Source organism: Delphinus delphis, chromosome 16 (genome assembly GCF_949987515.2).
Source record: "Delphinus delphis chromosome 16, mDelDel1.2, whole genome shotgun sequence".
NCBI classification, from domain to species: domain Eukaryota; kingdom Metazoa; phylum Chordata; class Mammalia; order Artiodactyla; family Delphinidae; genus Delphinus; species Delphinus delphis.
The window spans coordinates 33,880,556-33,899,842 of NC_082698.1; the positions used below are offsets into that span (position 1 = coordinate 33,880,556).

General features: G+C 38.0%; 1 protein-coding gene across 1 annotated transcript in view; it reads right to left on the reverse strand.

Moving 5' to 3' along the window:
• Positions 1-11,933: 11,933 nt before the first annotated feature.
• Positions 11,934-19,287, reverse strand: part of KIF11 (kinesin family member 11) — a 49,945-nt gene continuing 42,591 nt past the window's right edge. Inside the window, exons 19-22 of the mRNA XM_060033646.1 lie at positions 17,943-18,165; positions 16,580-16,731; positions 15,568-15,684; positions 11,934-13,549 (exon numbers count right to left, since the gene is read on the reverse strand). Coding sequence (XP_059889629.1) covers positions 13,418-13,549; positions 15,568-15,684; positions 16,580-16,731; positions 17,943-18,165 — 624 coding nt within the window. The 3' untranslated portion in view covers positions 11,934-13,417. The remainder of the gene's footprint in view (positions 13,550-15,567; positions 15,685-16,579; positions 16,732-17,942; positions 18,166-19,287) is intronic.

A 19,287-nucleotide genomic window follows, 5' to 3' on the forward strand; every position in this document is an offset into this window, starting at 1 on the left:
TGCAATCAGTTCCCACTAGCCTTCAAAGTCTGATTCTCTAGGAATTCCTCCTCCTGTTGCCGGACCCCCAGGTTGGGAAGCCTGATGTGGGGCTCAGAACCTTCACTCCAGTGGGTGGACTTCTGTGTTATAAGTGTTCTCCAGTCTGTGAGTCACCCACCCACCATTTATGGGATTTGATTTTACTGTGATTGCGCCCCTCCTACTGTCTCATTGTGGCTTCTCCTTTGTCTTTGGATGTGGGGTATCTTTTTTGGTGAGTTCCAGTGTCTTCCTGTCAATGATTGTCCAGCAGCTAGTTGTGATTCTGTTGTTCTCGCAAGAAGGAGTGAGAGCACGTCCTTCTACTCCGCCATCTTGGTTCAGGGCCTTGCAGGCTGAAGCGTAAGGAGGGGCTGAATTTCCTAAAGCACAGGCTGGTGGAGGCTCTTTGGGCTGAGCAGGAGCTGGAGCTGGAGCTGGAGCTGCAGCAGGAGCGGGAGCCGGATCCCGCGCTGGAGCCTGTAGCCAAGGCGAGAATATCTGCTTCTGGTGTTGCAGCTGCCCAGGAACTTCTCCGAATTTGCACTAGGTTATTTCAAACTCCATAAATTAAAACTGTTTTGATTACATTTTAATCATCCAATACTGTATTTTAAATAAGTCAAAGACACTTTTTCGTACAAAGGATAGAAAATAAGCCCATTATTTATCTTTATAGAAACTTCAAGCAAGTATTATTAGGCTCATCAATTCATGGTCTATTCCCATTGATAAAAAGAAAAATGAGTGATTCTAGAAGTGTAGCCTGATTTTGGTTTTGCTCTTCTAATTCTGAGTTAGTGATTTATAATTCAGTGAGAAAGTAACAACAGCCATTTAAAATAATATTTTTAATAAAATATCTATGAAATGGTTTTTACCGGTTTCTCTTCTTTCTCTTCGTCTTTGGGGAAAAAGTACCAAGTGAGATCTGCCACTGATGCTTCTATTGAACCAAAGCCACTTTCTCCAGCAGATAATTTGCCATGCAAGGTACAGTAGCAAGGTTTTCAATTTCCTTCAAAACAAAAGCTTTTCAGTACGGAGATTAGGGTAAACCTAACAGGATATCAGATCAAATTCTTTTTTTTTTTTCTTTTTTTTCTTTTTTTTTTTTTTTTTTGGCTGCATTGGGTCTTCGTTTCTGCACATGGGCTTTCTCTAGTTGTGGTGAGCGGGGGCTACTCTTCATTGCAGTGCACAGACTTCTCATTGCAGTGGCTTCTCTTGTTGCAGAGCACGGGCTCTAGGCATGCAGGCTTCAGTAGTTGTGGCTCGCGGGCTCTAGAGCACAGGCTAAGTAGTTGTGGCTCACAGGCTTAGTTGCTCCGTGGCATGTGAGAACTTCCTGGACCAGGGATCAAACCCGTGTCCCCTGCGTTGGCAGGCAAATTCTTAACCAGGGAAGTCCCAGATCAAATTCTTACATGCTCAGGACTTTTCAAGTACACAATGGGGAAGTATCTTTGAAGGCATGGGTGGTGACCATAAAAACTGAGAAAGACTCGGCTGGTAAGGGGCTGGAAGAAATAATAAGTAAACATATAACAATTTTGTTTAAAAAGAGTTAAGTGGGAACAAAACAGGCACACATTTGAAAAGGAAACCTCTCTTGAAATCAGTCCCACTATTTATCTAACAAGTTAGAAGTTGTTAACAGGAAAGTACACTGATTCTGCTCCCAGCTAGGATGTAGAAAGCTGAAAAAACCATTGTTGCCATTCTAACAAGAAAAAACTAGACAAACCACACAATCATAGCTTTTCTGAACCAATCAGAGAGCTGTCTTAGGACAGCCAAGCAATCTGAAGAAAGAGAGGACTTCCCAGTGAGAGACAGGGATGAGCAGTAGCTGACCTGGGAGGAGGAGACACCAGATACCATGCAAGCAGGTAAGAAGAATTCAGCTAAAATATTTAACAAATTGCCAAAGGTTTAATGTGAGCTAGGACGAAAGTATAGAACCCCCGGGAGCTGCAGACGCAATGGGAATTGGCACAGACTAACAGGCTCTTCACAGACTTTACCAGGTGCTCAAGAAAAACAGAAGCCCAGGCAGAAGACCAGAGAAAGCCGCCATTTGTGACGCATGCTTGGAGAAGAGAGCAGCCCCCACTACAAAAAAAGGCGTGAAGCTCTGCCCAGACCCTTCCTCCTTACAGACCAAAGCCATAGGGAGAAGGGTAGAAAAACTTGCGGCTCCCAGGGAACAGGTGAAAACCACTGTGACTGAGATCAAGGTAAAAAAACAAACCAAAACCCTCTACGTCTAGGGGAGGAGCAGGAAACTCTCTCCTGCAAAGAACCTGCCAAAATTACTGGCAGAGTTTTGCTACCCCAGGGAGGGACAGGATCACTGAGAAAGTCCAAATCCCCTGAGACCCAGGACACAGGGCCTGCTAGGACTAAAGCTGGACCTGGGCAGCAGAAAACCCTCCCCAATCCCCCACTCCAGGACAGCAAGACCCAAGAATGAGGGAAGGGAAAAGCAGCCTTCCCATGGCAGAAGGGCAAAAGTGTGCTCAGAGACCCTTCCCCAGTTCAGGCACACAGGGAAGGCTGAAAGCTGAGGATGGAGTAGGAACACTGAAAAAGCCCTCTAGCAACCTAGCTCCTACCCTAATCCAACTACTGAAAACCAAAGTTAAAGAGAAAAAGTTGAAGGCAGCCAGAGAAAGAAGACATTAAATGCAGGAGAACATAGATAAGAATTACACACCAGGCTTCTTATTAGACACTGTGCAAACCAGAGGACAATGGAGCAACATTTTTAAAGTACTGAAAGAAAATAACTGTCAACCCAGGATTCTACACCCAATGAAATATCTTTCAAAAATGAAGACATTTTTAGAAAACAAAAATGACAGAATTCATTACCAGCAGTCCTGTACTATAAGAAATATTAAAGGAAGCTCTACAAGCAAGAGGGGTATATCAGAGAATCTGGTATCATACACAAAGAAATAGATCTACAAAAATAAATGAAGATCTCTGGAAATGGTTAAAATAAAAATAAATAGAAAAACATTCTTTCTCTTATTTTTAATCTCTCCAAAAGATCATTGTCTTTCAAAAAGAAATATAGTACTGGTGTATTGTGGTTTTATTGCAAATATGAAAGTAAAATGAAAACCACAGAGAAGATGAGAGAGAATAATTAGAAGTGTGCTGTTGTTAGGTTCTGAAGCTATATATGACTCAGTATAATTTTTTTTGAAGGCAGACTGTGATTAATTCAATATATATATTGTAAGCCTTTGGAAAAAAATGAAACAAAAAACATTTTTTTTTATTTGGCTGCTCTGGGTCTTTAGCTGCAGCATGTGGGATCTTTGGTTGCAACATGCAGGATCTAATTCCCTGACCAGGGATTGAACCTGAGCCCCCTGCATTGGGAGCATGGAGTCTTAACTGCTGGACCAGCAGAGAAGTCCCTAAACAAAATTTTTAATGGAGATAAAATGGATTCATAAAAACATTCAATTAATTCTAAAGGAGGAAGAAAAAGAGAAAAAAATAAACAAAGAACAAAAGAAATGAAAATCAAAACTACAATGGGGTATCACCTCAGAGTGGTCAGAATGGCCATGATAAAAAGTCTACAAAAAATAAATGCTGGAGAGGATGTGGAGAAAAAGGAACCTTCCTACACTGTTGGTGGGAATGTAAATTGGTAGAGTCACTATGGAGAACAGTATGGAGGTTCCTTTACAGACTAAATATAGAGCTACCATATGATCCTGCAATCCCACTCCTGGGAATATATCCAGAGAAAACCATAATTTGAAAAGATACATTCACCCCAATGTTCATTGCAGCACTATTTACAATAGCCAGAACATGGAAGCAACCTAAATGTTTATCAACAGATGAATGAATAAAGAAGACGTGGTATATTTATACAGTGGAATATTACTCAGCCCTAAAAAGAATGATATAATGCCATTTGCAGCAACATGGATGGACCTAGAGATTATCATACTAAGTGAAGTAAGCCAGACAGAAAGACAAATATCATATGATATTGCTTATATGTGGAATCTAAAAAAAAATAAAAATGAACTTATATACAAAACAGAAATAGACCCACAGACATAGAAAACAAACTTATGGTTACCAAAGGGGAAAGTGGGGAGGAATAAATTAGGAGTTTGGGATTAACATATACGCACTACTATATATAAAATAGATAACGAACAAGGACCTACTGTATAACTCAGGGAACTATACTCAATATTTTGTAATAAGCTGTAAGGAAAATTAATCCAAAAAAAATATATATGTATGTATAACTGAATCACTTTGCTGTACACTTGAAACTAACACAACATTGTAAGTCAACTATACTTCAATTTTTTAAAAAAAGAAACCTTAAAAAAAGATAAGAAATAAAAATTAATTTGTACTGCTAAAAAAACAAAAAGAAGCAACAAAGAACAGAGGGGACAAATAGAAAACAAGTAGCAAGATTATATATTTAAACCCAATAATCACATTAAATATAAGTAGTCCAAATAAATGAATTAAAAGATTGTCATACTGTATAAAGAGCAATTATTATCTATAAAAGCTCACTTCAAATAGAAAAGATAGACAATTAAAAGAAAAAGAATGGAAAAAGATATATAGGCATACCTCGTTTTATTACACTTCACAGATACTGCATTTTTTCCAAATTGAAAGTTTGTGGTAAACCCCACATCAAGCAAATCTATTGGCATCCTTTTTCCAACAGCATTTGCTCACTTCATGTCTCTGTCACATTTCGGTAATTCTCTCAGTATTTTAAGCTTTTTCATTATTATTGTTATATTTGTTATGGTGATCTGTGATCAGTGATCTTTTTTTTTTTTTTTTTTTTTGTGGTACGCGGGCCTCACTGTCGTGGCCTCTCCCGTTGCGGAGCACAGGCTCCTGACGCGCAGGCTCAGCGGCCATGGCTCACGGGCCCAGCCGCTCCGCGGCATGTGGGATCCTCCCGGACCGGGGCACGAACCCGCGTCCCCTGCATCGGCAGGCAGACTCTCAACCACTGCGCCACCAGGGAAGCCCGATCAGTGATCTTTGAAGTTGCTATTGTAATTGTTTTGGAGTGCCACAAAACATGCCCATGTAAGATGGCGAAATTAATTGATAAATGTTGCGTGTGTTCTGACTGCTCCACCCACCAGCCATTCACCCATCTCTCTCCCTCTCCTTGGGCTCCCCTGTTCCCTGAGACACAGCAATATTGAAATTGTTAGGCTGATTAATAATCCTACAATGACCTCTAAGTGTTCAAGTGAATAAAAGAGTTGCACATCTCTCACTTTAAATCAAAAGCTAGAAATGATTAAGCCTAGTGAGGAAGGCATGTCGAAAGCTGAGAGAGGCCAAAAGCTAGGCCTCTTGCACCAAACGGCCAAATAGCCAAGTTGTGGATGCAAAGTAAAAGTTCTTGAAGGAAATTGAAAGTGCTACTCCAGTGAACACACAAATGATAAGAAAGAGAAACAGCCTTATTGCTGATAGGGAGAAAGTTTTAGTGATCTGGATAGAAGATCAAACCAGCCACAACAGTCACTTCAGCCAAACTTAATTCAGAGCAAGGGCCTAATTCTTTTCAATTCTATGAAGGCTGAGAGAGGTGAGGAAGCTGCAGACGAAAAGCTTGAAGCTAGCAGAGTTTGGTTCATGAGGTTTAAGAAAAGAAGCTGTCTCTACAACATAAACATGCAAGGTGAAACAGCAAGTGCTGATGCAGAAGCTGCTGCAAGTTACCCAGAAGATGGAGCTAAGATAATGAATGAAGGTGGCAACACTAAACAGATTCAATGTAGATGAAACAGCCTTCTTTTGGAAGAAGATGCCAGCTAGGACTTTCATAACTAGAGAGGAGAAGTCAATGCCTGGCTTCAAAGCTTCAAAAGACAGGCTGATTCTCTCGTTTAGGGCTAATGCAGCTGGTGAAGACATGAAGCCAATGCTCATTTACTATTCCAAAATCCCTAGGGCTTTTAAGAATTATGTTAAATCTATTCTGCCTGTGCTCTACAAATTAAACAAAGGCTGGATGACAGCATGTCGTTTTACAACATGATTTACTAAATATTTTAAGCCTACTGTTTGAGAGGTTTGAGAGAATTGACTTCAATTTTGAAAGAAGTACTTCTGGGGGTAAAATGCTATCAAACAGCATTGCATGCTACAGAGAACTAGTTCCTGAAAGAGTCAATAGATGTGGCAAACTTCACTGTTGTCTTATTTTAAGAAATTGCGACAGCCACCCCAGCCTTCAGCAAAGACCACCCTGAACAGTCAGCATCCACCAACATTGAGGTGATACCCTCCACCGGCAAAAGGATTATGACTCTCTGAAGGCCCAGATAATGATTAGCATTTTTTAGCAATAAAGTATTTTAAAATTAAGGTTGTACATTATTATTATATATATATATTTTTTGGCTGCATTGGGTCTTCGTTGCTGCACGCGGGCTCTCTCTAGTTGTGGCGAGCGGGGGCTACTCTTCACTGCGGTGCGGGGCCTTCTCATTTGCGGTGGCTTCTCTTGTTGCAAAGCATGAGCTCTAGGCGCGCAGGCTTCAGTAGTTGCAGCACACGGGCTCAGTAGTTGCAGAATGCAGGCTCTAGGGCATGTGGGCTTCAGTAGTTGTGGCACACGGGCTTAGCTGCTCCACAGCATGTGGGATCTTCCTGGATCAGGGATCAAACCCATGTCCCCTGCACTGGCAGGCAGATTCTTAACCACTGCGCCACCAGGGAAATCCCTATTTTTTTAGACATATGCTATTACACACTTAACTGATTACAGTCTATAGTGTAAACATAACTTTTATATGCACTGGGAAACCAAAATATTTGTGTGACTTGCTTTATTATATTCACTTTGTTGTGGTGGTCTGGAACTGATTCCACAGGCTTTCCAAGGTATGCCTGTATCATGCAAACACTAAGAAAGAGAAAGCTGGAGTTGTAAATCAACTATACCTCAATTTTAAAATTAATTAATTTTTTAAAAAGGAAATTAAAAATAAAGAGAAAGCTGGCATATCTACATTAATATAACAGTTAACATTAGAATAAGGAATGTCACAAAGGATAAAAAGGGACAATACTGATAAAGGGGTCGATTCATCGAGAAGTATAACAATTCTAAGGATGTATGTACGTCACAACACAGGTGCTAGAAATGGAAAGATCTGAAAGGAGAAATTTAAAAATTCACAGTTGTAGTTAGAGACTTCAATTTTTGTTTTTTGCCACACCGCACGGCTTGTGGGATCTTAGTTCCCCAACCAAGGATCAAACGCGGGCCCTCGGCAATGGAAGTATGGAGTCTTAACCAGCGGATTGCCAAGGAATTCTCAAGACTTCAACATTTTAATTAATAGAACAACTACACAGAAAAATCAGTAAGGTTACAGAAGACCTGACCACCTTATCAATCAACTTGGTCTGACATTTACAGAAAAATCCATCCAATGATAAAATATATTCTTTTCAAGTTTAATATTTTACTTAGACTTTACTTATCAAAGTCTAATATTAATGAGAACCTTTACTACCTCCCAGATAATCAAAGAATCTTTGAATCCTTTAGCTCTTCTTAACCTTCTTCCATCTTTTTTTTGTTTTTAATATTTATTTATTTATTTTGGCTGCTCTGGGTCTTAGTTGAGGCACACAGGATCTTCGTTGTGGCATACAGATTTCTTAGTTGTGGCATGCAGGCTTCTTAGTTGAGGCATGTGAACTCTTAGTTGCAGCATGCATACGGGATATAGTTCCCCAACCAGGGATCAAACACCAGCCCCCTGCATTGGGAGCATGGAGTCTTACCCACTGGACCACCAGGGAAGTCCCATCCTTCTTCCATTTTATGTGCTATTCTTGAGGGTTTTAACTCCATATATATTTTAGACCCTATAGAACATTGTTATTGTTTTATAGTGATTATTTACCTTTCTGATGCATTTATATTTTCCATTGTTCTTTATTCTTTCCTGCATCTCTGAGATGCCATTTGGTAACATTTTCTTTTCACTTAAAGAACACTCTTTAGTGTTTCCTTTAGTGCCAGTTTGGTGATGACAAAAATCAATTTTCATTTCTTAGACACATAAGATGCTTTTAATGAACCATCATTCCTGAAAAATATTTTCATTAGGTATAGAGTTCTGTGATAGCAATCAGTTATTTTGTTTCAGCAGTTTAATTATCTCTATTGTTTTTACTTTCTTATTTCATTTAACCTTTTAGCAGTTTGCCTATGGTGTACCTAGGTGTGATTTTGCATTTATCTTGCTCAGGAATTATAGGGCTTCAGTCCCATTCTTTTCCCTTATGAGGCACTAACTATATGGATGTTAGATCTCTTCACCACATCCTGTTTCTTTCCTATTTCTCATCCTTTTGTCTTGCTATGCTTCAGTGTAACAATTTTCTTCTAACCTATCATCCTCTTTTTGAAACTCTTTTTAACTGTCTATCCAGCATCTAAACCCATCTCCTGTATTCATAATTTATTGTATTTTTCAGTTCTAGAATTTCCATCTGATTCTTTTTTTTTTTATTTTAAAAGATCCTGTTTGGGAATTCCACATTTTGTTTGGGAATTACATAAAATTAAACATTTAAAGAATTTTGGTAATTCCCTGGTGGTCTGGTGATTAAGGCTCGGTGCTTTCACTGCCATGGCCTGGGTTCAATCCCTGGTCGGGGAACTAAGATCCTGCAAGCTGCATGGTGTGGCCAAAAATAAATAAATAAAAGATCTTGTTTGGCAACTCAATTAGCTGTAATTTCTGTGATTTGTTTCTGTTGTCTTTTCTGTGGGTTTTTGGTCTGTCTCTTGGTATACTAGGTTATTTTTTTAAATTAATTAATTAATTTATGGCTGCATTGGGTCTTCATTGCTGCGCACGCTTTCTCTAGTTGCAGTGAGTGGAAGCTACTCTTCGTCGCAGTGCGTGGGCTTCTCATTGTGGTGGCTTCTCTTGTTGCACAGCACGGGCTCTAGGTGTTTGGGCTTCAGTAGTTGTGGCACATGGGCTTAGTTGCTCCGCAGCATGTGGAATCTTCCCAGAGCAGGGATCGAACGCGTGTCCCCTGCATTGGCAGAAGAATTCTTAACCACTGTGCCACCAGGGAAGTCCCTAAAATAAATCATTTTAAAGTACATAATTCCGTGGCACTTTGTATATTCATAACGTTGTACAACCACCACATCTATCTAGTTCCAACACATTTCCAACATCCCCAAAGAGAACTTGATATTCATTAAGCAGTCATTTCCTTTCCCTCAACTCAAAACAGCCTTGGCAACCACCAATCTGTTTCTATGAATTTACCTATTCTGGATATTTCATAGAAATGTAAACATACAATATATGAATTTTTACATGACTTTTTTCACATAGCATTATATTTTCAAGATTTATCCACACAGTAGCATGTATCAGTGCTTCATTCTTTTCTATGGCTGAGTAATAATCCATTATATGTATATAACAGATTTATCCATTCATATGTTGATGGACACTTGGATTGTTTATACCATTTAGCTCATAGAGCTAACATGAACATTTGTGTACAAATTTGTGTGGATACATTTTTTCTCTTCTCTTGGGTAGATACCTAGGAGTAGAGTTGCTGGGTGAAATGGTGATTCTACATTTAACTTGTTTATGAACCACCAAACTTTTTAAACAGTGGCTGAACCACTTTACATTCCCACAGGCAATATATGAGGGTTCCCATTGAACAGCTTCACCACGACTTGTCATTTTCTGTTTTTACTATAGCTATCCTTGTGGATGTAAAGTGATATCTCATTGTGGTTTTGATTTGCATTTTCCTGAAGACTACACTTGCTGCTTTCAAGATTCTGTCTTCAGTTTTAACAGTTTGATTGTCTTGTGATCTCTTTGAGTTTATCCTGTTTGGATTTATTGAGCATCTTGGATGTGTAGATTTGAGTGTTTTAACAAATCTGAGAAGTTTTCAGCCATTATTTCGTCAAGTACTGTCTGCCTTTCTTTCTCTCCTATTCTTTTGGTACTCTCTTTTTGTAAATATTGGTGTGCTTCATTGTGCTCCACATGTCTCTTAAGTTCTACTTTTTCCTTCATTCTTTTCCCTTTTTGCTTCTTCAATTGGACAATTTCAATTGACCTAGCTTCAAGTTCACTGGCTTTCTATTGCCTGATCATATCTACTGTTGGAAGCCTCTAGTGATTTTTTTCATTTCAGTTATCTTACTTTTCAGCTCCAAATTTGTATGGTTCCTTTTTATGGTTTCTTCACAGATATCCTCTATTTGTTGAGACATTTTCCTACTGGATTCCTTTAGCTCTTCGAGCATATATGAGACAGTTGATTTAAAGTCCAAAGTTTGTGCTCCCTCAGGGATGGTTTATGTTCATTTCTTCTGTGAATGAGCCATACTTTCTTTGCATAATTCCTAGTTTTTGTTGAAAACTGAACATTTGAATATTGTAATAGGGTAACTTTGGAAATCAGATTCTTCATGCTTTGGGGTTTGTTTTTGTTCCTTGCTGTGGGCTGTAGCAATTTATTTAGTGACTTTTCTAAACTATTCTTTTGTAAAGTCTCAATTCTTTGACTTACGTAGTCTCTAAAGACTTTTTTGCTTGTGTTCAGCTAGTGTGTTGACAGATTTTCTTGAATGCTAGTAGCCAAAAAATAAATACATAAAACAAGAATTAAAAGAAAAAAAAAAAATCCTCCCAGTCTTTGTAGGTTGGTTGTGTTGGAGCACTCCTTTAAGTGCTTAGCTAGGTCATTTTAAATCAGCTTAGCCTTCACTTCCTGCTTGTGCTGAGCCTGGAGTTCAGCCAGCAGTGAACACTTAGGTCTTCTCAGGTCTTTTCTAACCATGCAACTTGGCCTAACTGATGGCTTTCTCAGTTCCCTAGTATACACTGTTGTTTTTGAGTAGCCTAACTTCCCTAGGAAATTCTCTCCCATTTTTTCCTCTCAGGCTTTAGGCACTCCTTTATTTACCTCAACTGTAATCCTTTGCCAAAGGTGGCAGCAGGTTGTTCATTTGCCTTACAATATTTTTGAGAAATACCTGCCATTTTTCCACCCTGAGTTCTGAGTTAGATGAAACAAAGGAAAGTGCCTTGCTTCAGTCCTTCAGGTTGGCTTAGACAGGTTTCAACAAACAACTTTCTGAGATTAAGATCTCCTCTGCTCCTTCATGACCAGGGAACAGGGTCTCACTCTTTGAGAACGATGGGCTTCTGCATGTCTTCAAGACCACCACAGAGCTGGGAAGGGGAATGTAACAAGGGCAAGTAAAACACCAAAAAGCTTTCCTAGTTTTTAAGTTACTTTGTTCTTGATTCAACATTTGCTTCCAAGTTCTGACAAAATTGTTTCTGAATGTTTCTGCCTTTGAGGAGGAATGGGTCCTTGAAGCTACCTACTCTGTTTTTGCTGAGGGTTATTTTTTGAGTCCTTGACATTGTATATTAAAATTTACAGGGCTTCCCTGGTGGCGCAGTGGTTGGGAGTCCACCTGCCGATGCAGGGGGCGTGGGTCCATGCCCCGGACCGGAAGGATCCCACGTGCCACGGAGCGGCTGGGCCCGTGAGCCATGGCCGCTGGGCCTGCACGTCCGGAGGCTGTGCTCCGCAACGGGGGAGGCCACGACAGTGAGAGGCCTGCGTACCACCACCACCACAACAACAACAACAACAATTTACAGAGCTAATTTAAGGCTCTGGATGTTAAAATTCTCCAGATTTATTTTTGCTTCTGTCGGGCAGTTCAACCAGTTGCATTAGCATTCCTAGATAACTTTAAAACTTAGGGAATGAGATGACTTAAAGCTGGACTTCAGGCCCTGTGAGGCCCAATCTGTTTTTCATTAATCTTACACTAAATCATAGCCCCTTCAAGTGCAACTGAAAGCCGGGATGTTTACCAAGGCCCTTCTTCCTTGCTGGTACTTCGGTAGAAGTTTATTTTAGGAATTTTAATACAACCGGCTTAACTCTGTAAACATACCCATTGTCAAATAAGACATAATGAGACAAATAAGTTAATGTAGAAACCAAATTTATTAATCATGGGTTTACTGAGGGTAGCTTATATTTTTAGATATTATCCATAGCTTATGTTGACATCTGATTTTGCAGAGAAATTATATGATCATTTTTATTAAGATAATTAGTACTCTGCAAGGCAAACTTAGTTCCTTGAAGTAGCAGATTTTCTAATTCTCCAACAGGGTTTGGTTTTACTTAGCTATCAGAATCAAATCTGAATTTATACACTTAAACTTGATGTGTGTAAAAAATTTATTCTTCACATATATCCCTTCTAAGTGCTCTGGTTCTTCATGCTGAAACATCCCAACTTCCAGAAATTTGGCTGCCAGATCAAAATTGTCAGGGCCCTTCTAATAAGGGTTAAGATTTCAAGAGCAAAAAATATATACACGCATATTTTATTATATACAAAGAACAACAAAAAGTTTCACCAGGTAAATGAATATAAATGATAGTCATAATTAATAGCTTCAAAAAGCACTTAAACACTTTGACCTTTTGCACAAGATACAGGCTTCAAAATAGGGTCACATAGCCATTAATCAGAACTCCAGGTAGTTCTCTCATAATAGCAATCTATATTCTGGAGAAGATGGCTTTTTATGAACTCTGTGGGGACTAATGTGTTAGGCCTCATAAAGGAATGAAATGCTTTCATATCTAGGGGGAAACAAATTAAAATATTGAAGGAAGGGATACTTCTAGGGTTGTGTTTATTGTTGACAGCAATTTTAGAGATAACCACAGCAAAGTGTAAAAGATTTCTAGGTAAAATTCTGGCTATCCCATAATAATAATGGATACCATTTTGTAGCGCTACAAATGGTTTGGTGACAAAAAAAGGGAGAAAGTTTGCTGAGAAGGCAGAATGAAACAGTCTAGGGAAGGAGGTAAGCAAATCTAAACATAATTAAATCATACAAAGAAAAGAAAGGATATGGTCCTTCCTAAAACCATGCGCTGGTGATATTTACCTATATAAGTTCAAGCCTAAAAGAACACTGCAGCTTCTATATATCTGCTATTTAGTAATATACTAGAAAAATATTTTTCATTTGTTATGAAAGAGCTATTTTATATCAAAAGCTAGAAATACATATTTACTCAATGCAAATCCCAAATGAAACCCAACTTAATATACAGTAAACTACAGCAATGACAGAAAAAATGGGTAGATAATAAATTCAACTAAATTTACAGTACTGCCTTGATATTTTCTACTCATTTTTAATCTATACACAAGGCTCAAGTTCTGGGGTTACAGGTTTTATTTTTCATTTTTCTTAGAAAGTAAAATTACCAGTCCTCAAGTTAACTAAAAATTGTTCTGGGCTCGTAGAGGTAATCTGCTCTTCGTAACAGATTGCTCTATAGTTTCTTCTACTTTAGACCTCTCCAGCGGATTAATGCCTCTGTTTTCTTTATCTTTTCCATGTGATTTTTTATGCTGTGGATTTAAGGGGGAAAATTAAGTCAATATAAAGTAACATCTGATACATATTAATCATATTCTATTTTCAAAGTTCTCTGGTTTATAGGCAAGAAATTAGGTGTGGAAAACTTCAGAAAACACTCAGCACAAATTTGAGCCAACAATTTGGCAAGTAGAAATGAATGCCTTCTTCATTTTATTACCAAGAGGGGGAAGAAAGAAATATTAATTTTCTGTATGATTTTCCAAGGAATAATTACACATTTTACTGTAGGGCAATGGTTCTCAGTAGGGAGATTTTGCACCCCAGGAGACATTTGGTACTGTCTGGAGACATTTTTGGTTGTTAAAACTAGGTGGTTGCTACTGGCTTCTAGTGGACAAAAGCCAGGGAAGCTGCTAAACATAATACATAGGACAGGTCACCACAACAAAGAATTATCCAGCTCAAAATGTCAGCAGTGTGGCTGCTAGAAATCTTGCTCTCGGGAAACAAAGATTTGTTATTGTACAAAAATGGTAATTCTGGGAATTCTCTGGTGGTCCAGTGGTTAGGAGTCCGTGCTGTCACTGTTGAGGGCCTGGGTTCAATCCCTGGTCAGGGAACTAGGATCCTACAAGAGGTGCAGTGAGGGCGAAAAAAAAAAAAAAAAAGGCAATTCTATTTTAAGCACAGAATCTGATATACAGGCTACCTCAAGGCACTTTTTATTTAAGTTGTATCTTATCTTTAAAAAAACTTATTTCATATTTCTCATTTGGAAATATTTCATTGGAATCCTTGTACTTGCCCTTAGAGAGGCTTTAAGTAACTGACAACTTTCATTGTAGACCCACTCATCAATTCTTAGACAAATCATAAACCAACTTTAAAGTTTTTAACCCAGAAAATTTCCCCATATCAGACTGCTATCAGAGTAAAAATAATTTCTGGACTTCAGGTAAGGTCTAAAATCCAATCCCAAGTCTTTTCTGGTACTATAGGAATTTCTTTGCCATAGCCGAACCACTAAGCCTGGCCTTCAAAACATCATAAGCTTTAATAACGAAAGGATTTCCAAACAGGGATTAAGTAGTCACTAAGGTTCCCTTCTCTTAACTTTCCCCCTTTTCTTAACTTTATAAGATAGAAGAGAGGGTCAATAAATAGAAAGAAATATATCTAGAGTTTTCTAATAGTAAAGAATGAAGCAAAAGTTAGGAAGACTTTGGAGATAAAACTGCCTTGATGCAGACAGAGAGGAATTTAATAAAATCTGAACTAGAAGTTTTAACAGCTTAAATCAGGGATGGAGAATCTTTAGATCTTGGTGGAGGCCTGCAGGTCTATTAAAGACAGGTACAAGCATATACATATCAGAAGCAGTGCTTCAACTATAAAATGTAGACATCAATGTCCTATGTAAGTAAGGAAATCCTTACCTCACAGACTGTCTAGGCTCATGACTTCAAATTAGAGGGAAAGATGTAGATAGTTTACAGTGCCATACTCCCAACAGTGATGAAAAGGTAATAGGAGAGGGCATGGGATTTAAACACACAAGATCAAGGCAGGAGGCTACGTGGGGGAATAGTGAATAGGAGAAAAGCCTCAAGTTGGAGAATCAGTCATTTAACCGAGAGGCATTCGGTCCTTCAATCTTTTAAACTTCTTAGCCTTCAAAGTCTGATCATAGACAGAGACAGGCTCCAGGACTTCCATGTCAAAGGTGGAGGGAAGAGAGAAATGACTGTTTTTAGTATCATTCTGAGTATGTAGGAAGCAGAAAAGGGATAAATATAACAGCAGAATATTACCAGCTAAGGATGGGATTAAGTCATATTTTGCCTTTATTTATCCTACCAAAAACCCCTAATCGATTATCATACTTGTGTAAATAATTTAAATCAGAAAAGTTAACAAGCCATCCCAAAGGAATGACTGAAATATTTTTTCTATCCCACCCACCAAGAGTAATCCCTTTATACTGAATAGCAAATGACTGACTTACATCAGATGTGGAAAGGTTATCTGATAGGATATAATCAGGTACCTGGAAAAATGGAACCCCACAACTTGATGAACAATCCAAACTAGTGTCTACAGATGGCTCTTGACTTAGAGGTTCTTCAACAGTGTGCACCAGAACTGCCTTTTCTTCATCCAAGTCCTAAAATAAGAAGCTGATGAGTGATTAAGTCCCAGGGCTTAAAAACCTTCACACAAGTAAAGGCAGTTTTCTTCTTTGAAAATAACACAATGTCCATTACATAAAAGTTAAACCTCAACAAAATCAGTAGGAAGTCTACAAAGTAATGAAAATAATTCCTATTATGTGTTCATATAGAGAAGTACCTATAATAAAATGTTAAATATGGTAATCTCAGAATAAAGAGATTACAGTTTATTTTTTACCTTCTTTGTTACTCTCCAATTTCCCAACTTTTCTATAATCACTATAGTTAAGGGCACAAATTGTGGAGCTAGGTTCTAATTCCAGCTCCATCCTTGTGACTTAGGACAAGGCAATTCTTAGTTTCCTCACCTTTTAAAATGGGGATAGTACTAGCATTCACCTTATAGAGTTATTGAGACAATTAAGTGAGTAAATATGTATGTAAAGTGTTTAGAACAGTGTCGGGCACATAATCAGCATAACATAAACATTGTCTATTATAATTATCTCTAAGTCTAATCATAAAAAATGGCCCAATTAAAAGAAACAGGCTTAGCAGTCAACTATCCTTAATGAGACAGGGTAGGACTGAAGGGCAAAGAATAAAATTCTTCTCGTGAAGATGACATCAAGAGTTTATGGGAGGGACTTCCCTGGTGGTGCAGTGATAAGACTCCACACTCCCAATGCAGGGGGCCCGGGTTCGACCCCTGGTCAGGGAACTAGATCCCACATGCATGCCGCATCTAAGGAGCCCACAAGCCACAACTAAGGAGGCTGCCTGCCACAGCTAAGACCTGGCACAACCTAAATAAATAAATAAATAATTTTTTTTTTTAAAGAGTTCATGGGAGAGTTCTAAAATTATGATGCCTAAAATAAATTTTACCTGACTGGTCTCTTCTTTGTTGTTTTCTGAACAGTTTAGCATCATTAACAGCTCAGGCTGTTTCCTTTTCAACTGATCAAGGAGCTGTTCACGTGGCTGGGTTCTCACCAGTGCTGATGGGTATAAATAATTTTTCCTCTGTGGTGTCATACCTTTAGTAGACATAAGTGGTAAAAATTGAAGTGTGGGATATGAGTAAGGTATTTTTTTTAATGCTAGAACTTATACCTCCCAATAAGTCTTTGTCTTCCAAAAATAGAACCATTGCCACATATGAGAATCAGTCTTGCTATCTGTCAGGCATATGTTGCTTAAAATATTTCCTAACTTGACAACTGATCTTAAATAGACTCAACCATTTTCAAGATTCCACCTACACCAAAACATGAAATTTTCCATCTCTGAGCATGTATAGAAGATGTATTGTAGGCTCTAAAACGATTCAGAGTGCTCTGAGGAATGGCAGCATGATCAGTTTGACAGGGATAATCATTTCACTAAATTTGGTGGTAGCTAAATATTAACCAGTTACATTTCTTTATAGTAACTCATGCTCTCATAATTTACACAGGCACTTGCCTTTTCACTTAATATTTATATTCCTAATTTCATTGAAAAGTTCATTAAATATCAAGAGTTTTGGGGAAAAAATAAATTGACACCCTTTAGTGCCATCCTCTTTTATAATTGCTAAAAAAAAAAAAGCTTTAAAGTGTAATTTACACACCACAAAATTCACTCAGTGATTTTTACTAAACTTACAGGGTGTGCAACCCCTACCACAATCTAATGAATAACTCAATTACTCATCCTGTGTGAAACAGTTTGTTACACCTTCTTTCATGAAGGCATTCCTGAATCATTATAGCCTACACTGATCCTTGCCATCTCTGACCTCCCAAAATGGTAATTCCTAAATGCCAATCTAACAGTCATGACAAAATGAGAGGTACACATGAGAAAATGCACAATGTGGTAAGCTCTGCATTAAACTAGATTTATTTAATTACATTCCTCCACTATTTTTGGTATTAAAATGTCCTTTTATAAACAGTGCTAGATAGATGGTTGTTTTTATTTGCTTTTAAAATGTGCTCTCTTAACCAAAGCCAGTTCCCTGAATGTTTGTAAACTTTTACTGAATTATGATGCCCAAGTGTTTGGGCGTATATGTCATATGCATCATTTAATGCTTGATCAAAGCTATTTTGGGGTTCTAATTTTTCTATATTTGAGTTGATCAGAGTGAGATGGCAAATTCTATCAGGCAATGGCAGGACCTTGTTTTTCTGAACATCTAGCACTGTATACAGTTGAATTCAACTTCAAAAAATTTAACAATTCCATTTCCCTTTTAAAGTACCTGTTGGGATATCCAGTTTCAGATCCTGCTGCAGAAAGCAATTAAGCTTAGTCAAACCAATTTTTACGGTTTTATTAAGTTCTTGACTTTGTGTCATTAATTCTTCTTCATCAATAGTTATCTGACCAAGAAGAATGTTATGCTGGTTCTCATTAGCTGCTTTATGTCCAATTAATTTTTCAGTAATCTCTGAACTTGAAGCCTCACAACCTTGTTGTACAACCTGTAAATGATGCAAATGAGACTTCATTATTAAAATCAAAGTTGTCAGTGCTTTATGCAATATTTAACTTCTCCTTACCTTGAAATTTTCCATAATAAAAGGTTTAGAAACTGCAAAAGTAGAAATAATAATAATAACTCCCTTATATTCACTCCCCAGCCTCAACATTTATTACTACATGGGATATAGATCAAACAAGATTGGCCACTTACTCCTGCTCTCCACCAGGATTATTTTGAAGCAAATCTTATACCATTTCATCCATTTACTTCAGCATACTTCTCTAAGCGTTAAGAGCTTCTTAAGACCACTCTCACTTCTAAAAAATTTAACATTGATTTCTTTATATCAAATGTCTAGTCAGTGTTCAAATTTCACCAATTGTCTTTTTCAGACTTGTTTTGTTTGAATCAGAATTCATCATTATATTTGGTTGATATGTCTTAATTGACTATATAATTTATCATCCAAACTGAGATATTCTCAGAGTAAAAAGGGCCATTAATAGTAATAACCCCAGTGCAATAGATATAAACAAGGACTATCCCAGGAAAACCGGGGCTTAAGGCCCTCTAGTCTTAACTCCTTCTTGATATAAGTTATCCTTCCTCATACTTTTCTCCTTGAAAAAAATTTTCATTGAAGAAACCAGGTCTTTGTGCTCTACTGAATATCTCAATTTCTGGATTTTGTCAATTGCACCTCTAAGCTGTTATTTTCACATGTTCATCTGTCCTCTGTATTTTCTACAAATTAGTTAGATCTAAAGGCTTGATCTAAATAAGTTTTTAACTTTTGGGCAAGAATATTTCATAGGTGGTACTGAAAGCACATAATGCCTGGTCATGTCTCTCACATTAGGATTAATCAGTGTGGAGAACCCCCTGGTGGTCCAGTGGTTATAGAACTCCACGCTTTCACTACCGAGGCCCTGGGTTCAATCCCTGGTCGGGGAACTAAAATCCCAAAAAAGAAGACTAATCCGTGTGTTAGAGTGTGGTCACCCTCTTAATTATAAACATCTCCTTCAGCTTTTGATCAAATGGTGTAAGCAGTCATTAATGTCCACAGGGATTATTTCACTAAGGGTTGCAAAATTGTGATATCCTAATCCTGTCATTT